General features: G+C 39.1%; 1 protein-coding gene across 1 annotated transcript in view; it reads right to left on the bottom strand.

The window, feature by feature from the left end:
* Positions 1-1538: 1538 nt before the first annotated feature.
* Positions 1539-14856, bottom strand: part of LOC122403568 (deleted in malignant brain tumors 1 protein-like) — a gene marked incomplete at its 5' end in the record, with an annotated part of 233446 nt that continues 220128 nt past the window's right edge. The window contains 3 exons of the mRNA XM_043407160.1: positions 1539-1549; positions 1981-2058; positions 3951-4162. Of these exons, the coding sequence (XP_043263095.1) occupies positions 1539-1549; positions 1981-2058; positions 3951-4162 (301 nt within the window). The remainder of the gene's footprint in view (positions 1550-1980; positions 2059-3950; positions 4163-14856) is intronic.

Raw genomic sequence — 14856 nt, 5'->3', positions numbered from 1 at the left:
GGACGATGGTAAATGCTCGAAATTTTTCTCGACGCTCTGAAACGTTTTTTGGGGAGCACGGAAAAATTGTTATACACCTTTGAAGCTTTATTAAAGAAACACCAACGAATTTTGCGAAGTTTCTTGTATCTTGGAAAGACGAACATACCGAATAGTATTTATTTTTAAAAAGTTAACAGCACGATTCTACTCGTACAGAATTCCTTGATCCGGATCTATCGTGAATTCGTGAAAAAATACATCCAGCACGAAATACGAGCTCGAATTCCGACTCATTTTAAACTTTCTACGCCCCCATTAATTCTACCATCTCGTTGCAAAATATTAAAAAAGGAGGTTTTCAGTTTCGAATACGTGCAACGTTGCTGAAAATCTCTGGTCGCAATTAATCCAGATACCGAAATCGAGTACGAAATTCGGTGATGCAACTTTCCTGCACTTTGTTTACTTTTTACGTTTTAACGATAGTTCCGAAGATTCGAAGAAACTCGAATAAGGGACGTAAATTTCGAAGGGCTGTTAAAAGTCGAAAACCCATATTTTTCGGTAGCCTCGTTCGTTGGGAAAGGAAGAAGCCGCCATTTGACGCACGGCGTTGCGGACCGTGAGATATTACGTGTAAATATCGATACGTACGTTGAAGTTGGAGACTTTGGAAACTCGTATACAATGGTCGGATCACCTTGCGCTTGTCAACCTAATAATTTAGTTTAGTGCTTCTGCTCATAACCCGGGGAACTTATTTTCATGAAAAAGATATAAAGTTCGTTCTCCTACGAGCTTTCGGGGAGCACGTTACACGCGGGTTGATGACTCCGACAGTACACACCGCTTGCAAAGTTTATGCAACTCGGCGGTGGAGTTATATAGGAAGAACTCCGGGAGACATCATATCGTTGTCGTGTATCATGCACGAAACGTCCAAATAATCTGTTTAAATAACAACGGAGAAACAGTACATTCGGTTTTACTACGTTCGTTCTGCTCCTGCCCTATAAAACTGTTGCACGAAGTAAAATCTTACAACAGTTATCGTATTTCGTGGATATTTCGACGCGTACGCTGCTACGACGCGAAATAAACAAATTTTATTGAAATGGCACTGCAAAAAATCGTTCAAAGAATCAAGAAATTATTGGTATCGCTATGATTGGGTCGTACTTTCATTTCTGTGTAATTCAAGGCATCACTCATCGCGATAAAATTGAATTTTTGTCACACCCACGCGTATATGTACATAAATTCACATTTGAACATCGTATAAAATTTGTTCTCTACGTCTGCGTGAATTTCCATCAAACCAATATATTGGAAATTTATAGAGTATTTACCCTGATTCTGACAAAAAATAATCGTTAAACGCGATGCGTATGAATGAGCCAATATGTTCCCAGCAGCCTAGTCAATTATTCGCTGGAATTAAGCAATTAAAAACGGGCGCGATGAGAAATTAAAAATCTTCGTTTACGTACCGTAAACAATTTCGGGGGAGTTTATATAATTGCTAATATACGAATATTTATCATTTTATTGTTGACTTATACCGTGCCTGGACGAAAGTAATTAAAAGTAATTAATATAGTCAATCGACTATGTAAACTTAAACAAAGGGATCAAATATGGTCGCGGTAAACTATGAAATTATATCGATAGCTTATAAAATTTTGTAGGAATATTTGTTCTTGTTCCTTTTCGAATAAATAAAGTATGGTTTAAGTGCGTGATTACAGACACCGTTTCGAGGGAATCGAAAACAATTGATCCCGCCCTCGGGCCCTGAAACAGCGACTAATAAATTGCTATCGTCCGCTTTTTCTTACTTAAACGTTTGTCTTTTCCGTCCCCGGGAGTCAATCCATTGGATTATCCACGAAGCGGAGTCACTTACGAAGTGAATGCCAGCCCGAGAACGGTAATCGGGGAGGAGAAATTATTGATTGAGTGGGATAATAAATCGACGACGTAAACTGATATACTTACTGGTAGCGCTGACAGCTGGTCCGATGACCGAGTACTTGGGGTTGCCGGTAACGGCCCCAGGGATGACCTTGTCCAGCTCTGAAATACATTATTGTAATTATCCTCGGAATATACAGTGCCGTTAATTACAATTGGGAGTCGCGTGTGCGAATGGGACACGGCCAATTTACCCTAGCAAAGGATCCCTATCCATGATTTATCGTCTCATAAATTGCCGGGGATGCTTAAACGCCACTTATTTCGTGCCCATTTCGTCCACGAGCAGCGAGAAACCCTAATAGTTTGAGATGGATCGTCAATAAAAAAGGGACATTATTTTTCTCGGTCGGACGCGCGAAAATACCTACGATTTCGAGAGACCGTTAATCGCATTGGCTGCGATTAGCATGCCAGTAACGCCCAAAGAGGTCAAACTAACAAGGGATACCAATGTTATCTTCCGCATAATAACGAACTTATGCAAATCGACGACGTTTTATCGGTAACGCGTTCGGAGGCGCCCCGAGACCTAAAAGCCTCGTTGGTATAACTCGATTCGATCCAATTTTAAAGGAATTACCCGCGAAGATAACTGACGGGTGGATAAACGGAAAAATCGACGGGTACGCGAGGCAGCTTTAGACACTGTTTTACCGATGGAATCGTTACAACGGACGAAAGCTTCTCGCAAGCTCAGCCTGGAAGCGCTTTCGGGTAGACTCTCGACGACAACGCTCAACGTTAAGCACGCGAAACGCTTTCCGCGTTCACCTGCAGTACCGACGAGAGAAATCGATGAAAGAAAGCTCGATCACGGAGCTTTCTGACTGTCATACCGACTTAAAAATTGAAAAGTGCTTTTTGCGTCCCCTTCTCACGGATGGCGGTCGGTCGAGAAACTATTCACTGAATTAATGTCGCGTGTAAACGTGTATAGGTAACGGAATTTTAAGCATTTCTAGAATTAGAAGAAAAATTCACTACAACATTGTAACGTTGATCTGGGATCTCCCGTCACCGGGTACATTTTCAAATTAAATATGATCGCGGCATCCTTTGGAAGAATTTTTCATTTTCGTTATTAGCTGGGTCAGGGCGATCCGTTCGTGCATTAAGGTGATTACTGTAACCAATCAGTTCTAATTTCCGACTGGCAAGTACAATCCACGCTTGGAACGCGGGCAGCCCTATTTTTCCAACTTCCCTCTGTATATATTACGAATTCGATCGAAGGCTGATGAAATCGAAGAACGAAGAGGACGTTTATAGTTAAGACTCTGGGGTTAAACAAGATCGCGGAAATTGAGCAACGCGACTCGACCACCGATACAACTGGCGGAAATTGAGGCAAGAAAAATGGACGATACCGACGTGGGCATATCCTGTGACGGTAACACGAGGTCTTCGCGGAAATAATGCCATCATATTATTAAAACAAAAAGTCAAGTAACGAAGGAGGAATTTTTCAAACGGTACAAAACATGGTGGAAGTTAGTTCGAAGTAGTTATGTCAAGCAGTACTCTTGCTGATGGCTTTTACGTTCTGGAACGTTGGAAGACACGCCGATAGGTGGCTTCTTTGGTAAAGTGACTAAATGTAAATGTCCCTAGTTTCTTACAAGTAATAACAACCAGAAAAACAGGTTAATCGATGACTATAGCGACTCTACCCCTGTCCTATCAACAGCAACGCCATGTAATTAGTGTACACACAAGTATCCAAATATTCCCTCTCGTTTTTGTTCTACCAAGTACACACACTTTCCTTCGCAAGGGTGTAAGTTTCGTTACCACTGTTGGGATGGACGAAATTTCTCGGTACAGCAGAGCAAACGCGTTGGATTTGCTCCCCATGTTTGCTCGTAAATAGAAAATAACTAGGACGTTGTTGAGAATCAAATTGAAATTGAGACGAGACGAGGCGAAGTAAAATAGCCGTGGGTACCCATGGATTTTTATAATGTTGCAAATAATGTAATTGCGCGACTCACCAGGATGTGGTGCATCGTCCACTGGCTGGAATTGGAACATCGCCTTGAATCCCTGGCCCGGCCACTCAGAATTGGCGACGAACTCGACGTAAAGGTCTGGCCCCGTGCTGAGTACTTCCACTTCCGTTCCATGGTTGCAGAGTACAGCTATTGCGGGAGCCCCCGTATCCGTTCCATCGTGCACTCTGATTAAATCCGCCCTGTTCAGACAACTGCAACGAGATACTTTTCGTTAACAACGACAACTTATCGGTATATTGTCCTGCAACGCGAATACGTCGAGCGGGAAACCGAGGGTCCAATCGGCACCGCCGAAACATGTCCGTGTGAAACGGCCCGAAGCAAATGGTCTTACAGGAATTCTTTTGACGACAGTCTTTATTTTATATTCTACACAGCGCTTTGTCGATGCAACGTGCAACTCTCTTATTTGGAAATGTATTCGGTTCGACGTAATACGTGAATGCAGAGAACTTGAAACGTAAATATTCTATTGTCTGAAGATTCCTGTTCCGAACAATTAACTAGCGTTTTAAGTAAGTATAAAAGTTAAATAAAAAATCTGACTTTCTCATCTTCGTATACAACAAATTACTTCGTTGTTTATTCCCTGTAGGTTATAATGATTCACGCGTGCCTGAACTGTGTAAAAGCGAAATTACCTCTACAATGGAATTAAAATATATTCATCGGAGCGTTGTTAACTTTTGTTGCGTTCTCAGCTGACGTTATGCGTTAAAAGTAACCTCGACGATCCTCCAGACCAAGTCATCCACCGATAAATAATGGAAGCTTAGCTCGCGAGTAATTAACAACCGTAATCGACCGTTTGCCTTTGTTGTTCTCACACATATCGAACGATTTCGTTACAATTAACTATCGACAATCGCTAATTAATAGTTACTGCTGGTGTACGAACACATATCAGAACAGGTGTATGAACTAAATCTTGGAAGCAGTCTTTTGCCGAAGACGTGACTTTCTCTGTTTTGTTAGAGAATAACTTGTCTCAATTTGACGTACGACACATTGCAGAGTACTGAATTTTAGGCGAATCGTTATCGAACCTCTTTAAAAAGAACCTCCAAGTCGATTCTGGGCCGAAGTAGCTGGTCGTCGTTCTGCTATATGTTCTTCAAGGTCTAACGCTCAGCGAAGGTGAGATAAGTTTCCTTCGAGTGACTCGCCTCGTTGCGAGATCTCGTGGAAAAAAGTACACGAGAGGGGCTGGAGGGTGAGAGATGCTCGGCAGAAGAAGAGGGAACCGAGGTCGACGTCGAGAGTGGCAGTGGAGCAGGGTTAAAGGTAAAACTGCAAAGACAGTACAGTGACAAAGCGAATGTCGGTGGAAACTAGGAACAGAGTTGGCCGATGTGATATGGAACGAGACGGGAACAAGATGAAGAAAAGAGAGGAAAATACGCGGAGGCTGTTCCATCAATAGTCGGAGATTCACTTTATAGGTATACGCGAACTACTCTGCCCAATTGAACGGAAGAGAATTACACCTCGCGGCAACAACGTTAACTCCATGAACCGCGGAATGCCAACAAGGGATCGGTAATTCGATCGATTTAAAGGCCTGATCGATGACGACCACGAGATAACTTTATTACCTCCATGGGTTAGGCAATTACTATGGCAGAGAAAGATTATCGCCGAAAGAGCACGAAGATTAAAGGGTCTGTCCTTTTTTTCCCCCGATCTCGTTCGACGCCATCGTCCCTTTCGAGCTGGAAACGCCCGGTAAAATCGTGAACAGGAAACAACTATCGCGGAATCTTGAATATAATGTACGATACATATCCGTAACATTTACAGATTTTCTTCTAAATTGCGTAAAATGTTAACATAATTAAAACTGTCAAGTGTTGTTTAGTTTATTCTATTGTCATTTTTGTTGGATGATACCTGTTCGTCCTATTGCGCCAAGATTATTAAAAATACAATATTCGAAGAAGCCTCGTTGAATTATAGATGCACAGCTTTAGGAAAGCTTGAATATTGAAAATGATGTATAATTTCTGCACAAGCATGATACGCGTTCCCTTTTTAGCGGGCTAAAATGAGTAAAAATTGAGCGTAGTATACTCGAAATTTTATGGTACTCGTGAATAATGTTAATAACGTTAACGAGAAGCGATCGATCAACTACGTTTATATCGAAAAACGAGGTACGTGGAATATTCAGTTAAAACTGGAAAATATGTTAACTTATTTTATGCCAGAGGCAATAGCGTATAATAAAACATACTGAAATAGTTATTAATTATATTAAAATATAACTAAACCGTTAAACAATACTTTAATCCAAGAATACTGACTTGGTTATTAGTATAAGTAGAAATACTAAGCAACTGGTCAGACGCTCAGTGCAAGTAGAACCGCTAAATAACTGATCGGACACACAGTACAAGTAGAGGTACTAAATAACTGGTCAGAAACGCACTTCAAGTAGAAGTGCTAACTAACTGGTCAGACGCGACAAAAAAATTGTATTTAATTGCACGGCGCGTCTGACAAATTTTCAAATTCAATTACCTCGAAAACGAAACATTATGAGCATAAATTTTATTTTACATTTCCAATTTATTTTTGCATGTATAATTACCTCTTACCCGGTTGTACGTCCTAAAACACTGTATAATATTAATTGGGTGGATTCGACACGTAAAACAAAAATAAATTTCAAAGTAAATTAATTCTGACTAATTCAAAGCAAGCATATTTAATAATAAATCAAACAAAATTATTATTTCTCAATTTCTCTTAGATTCTCAGAAAAGTTCGAAAGATATGGGAATAAAAACAAGATATAATAATTTATTCAACGCGATGCACGCGATCAACGTGAAATGTAATTTCAATTCCAATTTCGATTGCAATTTTCATTGAATAAAGATGATAATAATAATGAGTTCGAAGTTCATCCGATATTTGTTATTCGAAATTTGTATGTAGATAAGAGATACGTATTTCGCCCATCTCTGGGTGCAATAATTTATATCTGTTAAGGTAGGGGCAATCGGTTCGATTGGCCTGTTTGTCAAAACACTAACACGCGCACCGTATATACTCACATTCGACCATCGAATCGGCCATATGTCCATCATGGGTCATGTAAACACCAGCGATCCAAAAGGCTAACGTTATGGTCCGATTGCAAGTGTTTGCTATTTCGCCATTTGCTTCGATAACCTGTCGAATATCCTACAAATGTTGTTCTAAGTTTTAACTCGACCGACATTCATAATAAAATTGATTATAAAATGAAACCAAATACATTAGTCGAAAATCATTGCGGATGAATCTATTTTAACTTGTTAAATTATTGATCGAAATATGTTCTCTTTCCAGAGTTATCTTTAATTTAGGTCACTGAATGGTTATACTGTAATTTCGACAGCTAATGGCCAAAGTGGGGATTGATGGCAGTCGTAACAAGTTATCAACGTCCTTCTAATTTTTAATCGTTTATAATCGTTACAAACGTTATTGCATGATTATTTTGTGAAAAAGGATAATGAATAATCTTACAGGATTTAAAGTAGCCAATTCCAAGGAATGATCAAACAAGTTGTCGAGATTGTGTCACGTTTATTTATTTTCATCGCGTTTCGCGAGTTGGGAGGTCCATAAAGGTGCATTTAAATCACTGCATGCATTCAAATTAGATTTCACAACCGTCATGACTGCGGATCAATATGCAGCGTTTTCCAAGTTCGGAAAACTGCTGGTGTAAATACAACAATTGTTTCGAGGAACGAAACCAAATTTGTAAAAAAATATAGGTAACCGAAAAACCTATCAAGAGATATCAAATTTAGATACTCTAGAGTTAAAGGCTTTTAAATGCACTCTACACTTCGAGAGGAGAGAAAAGAGGACTGAAACTTTTTCGTAATCTTACAGCATTATTCGCCAATGCTTCGCTAATTTCTATCGCGTTCCAGATGTCACTGTTCCGCTCGTCTTACGCCGACCTGTTACCGTTTGGTTCGTTTTAAGCATTAATGGCTTTCCAATATCGGTGTACATCAATTTGGAACCTGATTTTATTTTTACTACATCGAACTGGGATACAGAATGCACCACGCAAGTAGGATCACCTAAATATCTATACTATTTATGGTCCTATGAAAAAAAAACTTCTTGGAATAAAGTTATACCATATCAGAGGACATATTTTTTAAAGGTAATTTTCTAGAAGACCTCAGTTTTATTATGGCGTAGTAGACGTGGTCACAATTCTTAAAACTCCTTCCTGACATTCTCTGAACTGTCCTTGATAATCGTCTTGTAGTATCTATTTTGCGGAATCCCGAAAGTAGAACAAGCGAAGATATAGGTTCATCTATAAGTTCTCAGGAGAGCTCAGGAATGGGTGTATCGAGTGGCTGACAGAGAGGAGTCTCTTCGTATCCATCAGCTCCATACAGGATAATATCTGAGTGTGTCTGACAGTGCGGCTTAACGCTGATATATCGAGGCATTTCTCTGCGGTCCTCCTCGCTCTTAGCGAGTTTTACCACGACCTACAGCGGTAAACGCTATCGAGCGTGAGATTAATTAATAGGATCAGCCAACTTCTGTTCCATTTTGTTTAGTTAGCAACCGCCGGACGAGCCTTCGAATTAATCGTTTTTCTAACTTCTTACATCCCCGGTCCAGTTTAAAACATATACTCCAGAACTTAAATTACCTGGATTAAAACTCAAGTATTCTTTGCAATTAATCGACCCGGACGCGAGTCGAGCACAAAAGCCATTGTGCGTTTCCAAAACACGAAGTTGTACAGAATTCTGTCTTTAAATATAAATGCACGACGCATCGTTGGTCCAAAAAGTAAAATTAATCGAATTATACTTTCTCGTTCATCCACTCGAGGGTAATTTTTTTCGCAACAGCTTTAAAACGCTGTATAATATCTCACACAATTCCTTTGTTCTAAAGTAGCTTCACACTGTTCAAAGTTTTAAGGGCGATAGTAAAGTAAGGATATAAGACTGTCGGACGGAAACCAGATCCTTTTTGGAAATGTTAGCGACTCGCGTCGAGTCTGGGAAAATGCTAACGGCCCGTAACCATTAAAAGCGAGCGTAAGGGAGTAGAACAAAATAGAAGGAACAGTAAAGGAGAAGCTTGAGGCAACCACGAAGGAAATTTTAAGACCGAGGCTGGTCGGATCGTTTAAAATATAAAAGTCACAAACAACAAGAAGTTCCTAGTTGTTACAAATACTGCAGAATCTCCAGCGCACGAAATATTAGAACATTCACCTTCCAGAAGTGGTTGTGCACGTCGTTTCATTTAATAAAAATTGATATTTTCTTTCGTTTAATCGATAATTGTTTCGTACGAAATTTTAATAAAATAATTCAAACTGAAACACGTTTGATATTTGTGTACGTGATGCGCGTGAAATTACTTTTCTATCGATTAGAAGCAATGAGAAATCGAAATGGATGTTAGTTTAATCTAAACTTCGAAAAAACAATTAATGTTCGTTACAACGGATACACGGCCAAGTGAATCAATTGAACGAAAACAGAGAAACTGCCTCAGGATCAATTATCCTTTGTCCAGTGCCGTTTATACCGAATCGAGGAACGATGGCTAGTAACGTTTCGATATTACAACGCTCGCGAAACACGGTGAAAAAACATGCACTTTCCTGCGAACTAATATTTGAGAGTCACAAATTTCCAAGTTGCAGTAATTGCAGGTTTTTGTAGCTGCAGCTTGAATAGGCCATGAATCACCGGAGTCACCGATATAAGCAAAACGAAAGTATAGGGCGGTCGTAAAACACCGGCCGCTTTAGCGGAGTCAGCAATTCAACAGAATTTGAGAATTAATAAATTCCGCGTACCTGTTTAAAAAAAACAGCAATTTCCAGCAAGCTTGCAGAAACGAAGCAACCGAAGAATATAATCTTAAATGAAAGATCGTTTTTTAACATTTTAATTGCGTTAACAGTTAATTAACCTAAATAATACGTTAACGTTTGGCACGGAATTTTAAATAATAGATTTAAAGTTAAGGGAATAATAATATGTGAAATTTTGTATTGCTAATCGTCCGTAAACAACGTGGTGTCAATTTAGTGGTTAGCTCATTATTCACGTGCTAGGACTCAAATAGTGGAAGAACAATTACCAGGTCGTCGGATTGGACGTAATGGGTATAGATGTTGGTCAACACCCCCACCGAATCTATCACCACTGGACTTCTTTTTGCGGGGAAAGCTGAAAGAGGATGTTTACCGTGAACGACCCACCATTCCAGAAAATACGATAGGATTCTTAGAGTTTGCGCTGCTATTAGAACAGACACAATTGAAAGAGCAATCGCGTATCGATCGTCCTATGCACTACTACCCAGAAATATACTCTATTTTGCAAATCATTCTGTGAGATTCGAGTTACGTTGTAATACACGAATAAATTCAAATATACATATGTAGACCCACCCAAAAATGTGTCGTTCCTTTATGTGACAGGAGAAAAGCACTTGTCTCTATACTGATGACAAATAAAAACATTTCCAACTGTTTAACCTCTGCCATGAAATCGTCTCAGCTCGCAATGTCGTCGATTCGAATTCAAGGTTTCGAAAGCTAGAAGAGGTCAACGTCGGAATGAAATTAAGGAAGCTCAATACTGAATTAGAACAGAGTTTGAGGATTTATCAAGGATTAACTCCTGCACGTTGCAGCTGGAAGTCTCCGAGCACCTCTTGTTTCCCAAGTCGACCTCCCCATCACCATTCTCAGCTCTAAGTCTTCGCGCAGAGAGAAACTTTATGTGGGTTAAGTAGAATCATGGTCCGTACCACGCTCAAAGGATTTAGGGGTCAGGTATAGCCCGGCAGTACAGGATTTAAAAAAAAAAAAGAGAATTCCCGTGGAAGTACATTCCCATCACTTTAAGTGCCTATTGTGGTAAGGTTAATAACGACTGATGGTTAAAGGGTCGTATTAAATTTGTACGCTCGTACTTCCGCTACTAATTCGTTCTAAAAAAGAAAAATTAGCACGCTTTAATATTCGATAATTCCTCTTCGAAGCTAGGATAAGGGAAACAGCTTCGTACTTGAAACATTTTATGCGCGTAGCTTGAAACTTTCGAATCTCCTTAAAACGGTTTTCAAATAAATATTTTAACGAGTTGATATTTAAAATGTTTTACATTTTTTTATAGAATTTCTTTAGATATTTTCGAGAACGATATTCAAACTAAGTTGTAAAAGTTTAAAATCGAATGCAATACCGATCCATCGGTTTACCAAATATTCATTGGCCAGCAAATTTTACGGTGATATCCACTGAAGCAACTTTGGGAAGACGAGGGAATTCATGATAACCTGTTTAAAGGGTCTATAGCAGAGCCCTCAGTATTATACGTGACAGATTTATGCCCGTAATATCGAAAGCATTAGACGTTTGACATATTGGCAATCGGAAAGTTTGAAGAAGCTCAAGATTTACTTTTGATTCATGGCCTGATAATATTATTACACACCACTCTCGAGAAGGCAGAGATCTTACGGTGTGACGGGGGATATGAATAATAAAATAAATAGATAATTTCTTCTTCCCTCGATGGCCTCGAATATTCGATCATCCTAACTTAAAAACATCCCCTAGAAAAAGAATAAGAAAAATAAAACTAATTTTTGCACAATAATTCAACGAAATAAAATTGTACATCGCTCGGTGATGCAATTGGCCAATTTCACGAAATTAAACAAACATAATGTAAGTGTTTATAATTAATTAGTGAGGAATATAAATATAAATATTTTTCTGCTAACTGTCCTCTCCACTGGGGTTCTATCCTGGTCGATTCGCTATAATGGCGTGCTAAGAAAGAAGAGGCAAAGACGATTAGAACGGATATGTCGAAACGAAACGGTGGAGGTTCGGAGAGATACCGAAGAATACCAGACCATTACTGCTCTTGCAGAATTTCTCCCGCGATTGTTCGCCAGCTGCCGGAGTCAGTTTTAGGTGGCTTTATATCAAAGTTCTACGGAATAGACGATGACGCCTACATCGACGACCAGCGGTGACGTCGTCGAGACCCGACGTCGACATTATTACTGGTTGGCAAACATTTGTACGAGTCTGTTTGATTAGTTTAGTCGTTCATTTGAGTTCACGCCCTTTCACTTTGCCCAATTTAGCAAACATTTAGCGTTCCTTCTAAGCGTGAAACTCCGATATTAGTGCATTCGTCTTCCGGTTTCTACCATTCGAAAACTTTGAGCAAAGTGTGTATTTCGTCGGAATTTCGATATGCAATAGATTTCGAGATGCAAATAAAATGATCGTTATCTAGATTTATACACACTGCCAGACCAAAATCATATAATATTCTGCAAAAGTAAAATTTTGATTTTAGACCATTGCAAGCTACATAACCTAAAGTTTGTTTCAGTATTTATTTTCGTAACCTCGTTAAAATTCACAAATTCTATCCAAATTTATTTTCCTGAACGTCTTAACTTGAGAATTAATTTTTCTAGTATCATAATGGCAAATCCTGTCACTCATATATGGGTGACGTGGCAGTCAAAGTGTTAAAACGACAATAGCATTTCAATATTTTCATCGCGAAAGTTTAATCGCGCGCTCGCGATACTCTTTACGTTTACCTTATTTAGATCGTATTAAAGTTTAAAGGAAAGATTGAACGGGAAAAAATATTAATCCTGCGGAAGTTTACCGTGCACGCAAATCTCTATTGCGTGTTTAATCCACCTGAAGCCTCTCTAGTCCCTGGTCCGGCGCGCAAGTTGACGTGCCGTCGAACTACAACGAATGCAATGTTCGGGGCTCGGGAAACTTTTAAATAGAAAAGTTTCAACCCGGTGCTTGCGATCTTGCTACTCGTTATCGTGCCTCGTTAGCTCGTAAACGTTAATAACCGACAGGCGTCGTAATTCACAATTAGCGTAATAGAAGCACGGCTGTCCGAGCCGTGGCTTTTATACGGAAGGAAGTCTTTTAACATTTATCGGTTCCCCCAGGGCACGCAATTAAATCGTCGGTATAGGAACAATTACATTTTGTCGCGTCTCGACGCACAATTTATTTGTATGATAAACAGAGATAAGTGTAACTAAAAAAAATTATGTTAGTCGAGAACGTATGTATATTTTTGGTTTTTTTTCAGAAGAAAAAATTATATTAATATTGAAATTGTAACCGTAAATAGACGAGCTTTTGATCGAAAAGGGAACAAAATTAATTGGAGGGCCACGGACAGGTTACTCTAACCACACCTGTTGCAGCACAAATTAGCCGAAGAAAATAACGAAAACCCACGGAGCTAGCAGATTTGGCCAACATGCATCATTTTTTTAGCAAATTGAACCAAGAAGTAAAGAAATTTTAATTTCAAACCGAGCTTTTGATCCTACCGATATTAAAATAAATGTAAAATGATTTTGTATTTCACAGTGCGTAAAATACGATGCTCCACGAATGAGAGAATTTCAGAATTAATAATAAAATGGAGGCACCGTACATTATTTGCGTCGATAATTATTTTGATGATAATAATAATTAACTTTGTTATTTATGCAGAGAAATGTAAAAATTGTGATCAGAACGTAACTCGTGTACTCGTGTTACTCGTGTATTAATATTGCTTTTACAGAACAGTAAACTTACAGTTTTAAAATGAATTATTTAAAATTAAGTACAGAGTTTCATTAAGATAAACTTCTAGTCGAGGAAACACGAAAGTTCGTATTAGGATTGAAATACGTTCGGTTTGAAGTATTAAAGCAGCATGTCAAGAATGATTAATAGAACTTCCGAAAAATGCCTAAGTGTAACTGTAGTCGTAAGCGCGTACGTAATGCGGGATTATTAACGGGGACGTCGACTTCTTGCAAGTAACTCCATGGATTAAGCAACTAAGCGTTTCCAACAGATATTGCTAGTGAGGAATAGTAAGATGGTAATATAATACGATGACCTAGTTTATTACACAGAAAGAGATCGACGATGGAAAAATATAGAGCAGCAATTTAAAAAACTGGTGGATTTCCGTGCCTGAGATTCGCACAGAAGAATTGTTTGTTACGTTTAATTTATTCGTAATTAAACATCAAGTTATTTCCATTGATTTTCAACAGGAAATTAACCTGAAAACCTTCCATTCGATCGCTTCCTTTGTATTTTTCAGAGATTTCACGCAACAAAATCTCGCGTTGCGAGCGAACAAGCGCGGTTTCAAAGTTTTTAATGCTCACTCGTATTTTCAGTTTAAAGTTCAATGACCCCTCGCGTTTATTGGACCGGAAAGTTCAACGAGGTTCCGCGCGGTCCCGAAGTCGAAAGAAATTTCCTAAACCTTTCGTTCTCGCGGATCTTGATATGTTTTGTTAGTCGTGTCTTTTGACGCGACGCGGAGTGAACGGTCTTCGCAAGTTATAAATCGACTGTCCTCGACTGTAGTCCGTTTAATGGCGCTTTCTTTGCCTTGTCACCACGGGTCAAGCCATGCTACTCCGCGAATTCATGACTTTGATCCCCTACGCTGACATTCCCGCCTTCGTTTCTTCCTCTCGCTGACTCCTTTAAAACTTGCTGAACTCAATTTATATCAGAAATGTGCGACGGAACGTACAAGCGAACTTTCCCCAGTCGGAACATTGCTTTTACGAATCTATCAATCTCCAAATGTAAATGAACTCGGAGTAATGTGAGCATAGAACTTTTAAAATGACGTACGAAGATGGAAATGTGAAATCTGTCACCCTAAAGAGGGACAAAACACACCGATCATATAAAAAAGAATCAGAGTTTAATAAATTAACATACACACGCTTCTACTACAAAATTAGTCCTAGTTTTATGAACCGAATACATTCTCTGTTTCATATTTAACGA

This window comes from Colletes gigas, unplaced genomic scaffold, assembly GCF_013123115.1.
Source record: "Colletes gigas isolate AHSC1104 unplaced genomic scaffold, ASM1312311v1 Colletes_gigas_Sc00061, whole genome shotgun sequence".
Classification (NCBI taxonomy): Eukaryota; Metazoa; Arthropoda; class Insecta; order Hymenoptera; family Colletidae; genus Colletes; species Colletes gigas.
The sequence above is the reverse complement of the archived record's forward strand: the minus strand, read 5'-3'. Positions and strand labels throughout refer to the sequence as shown.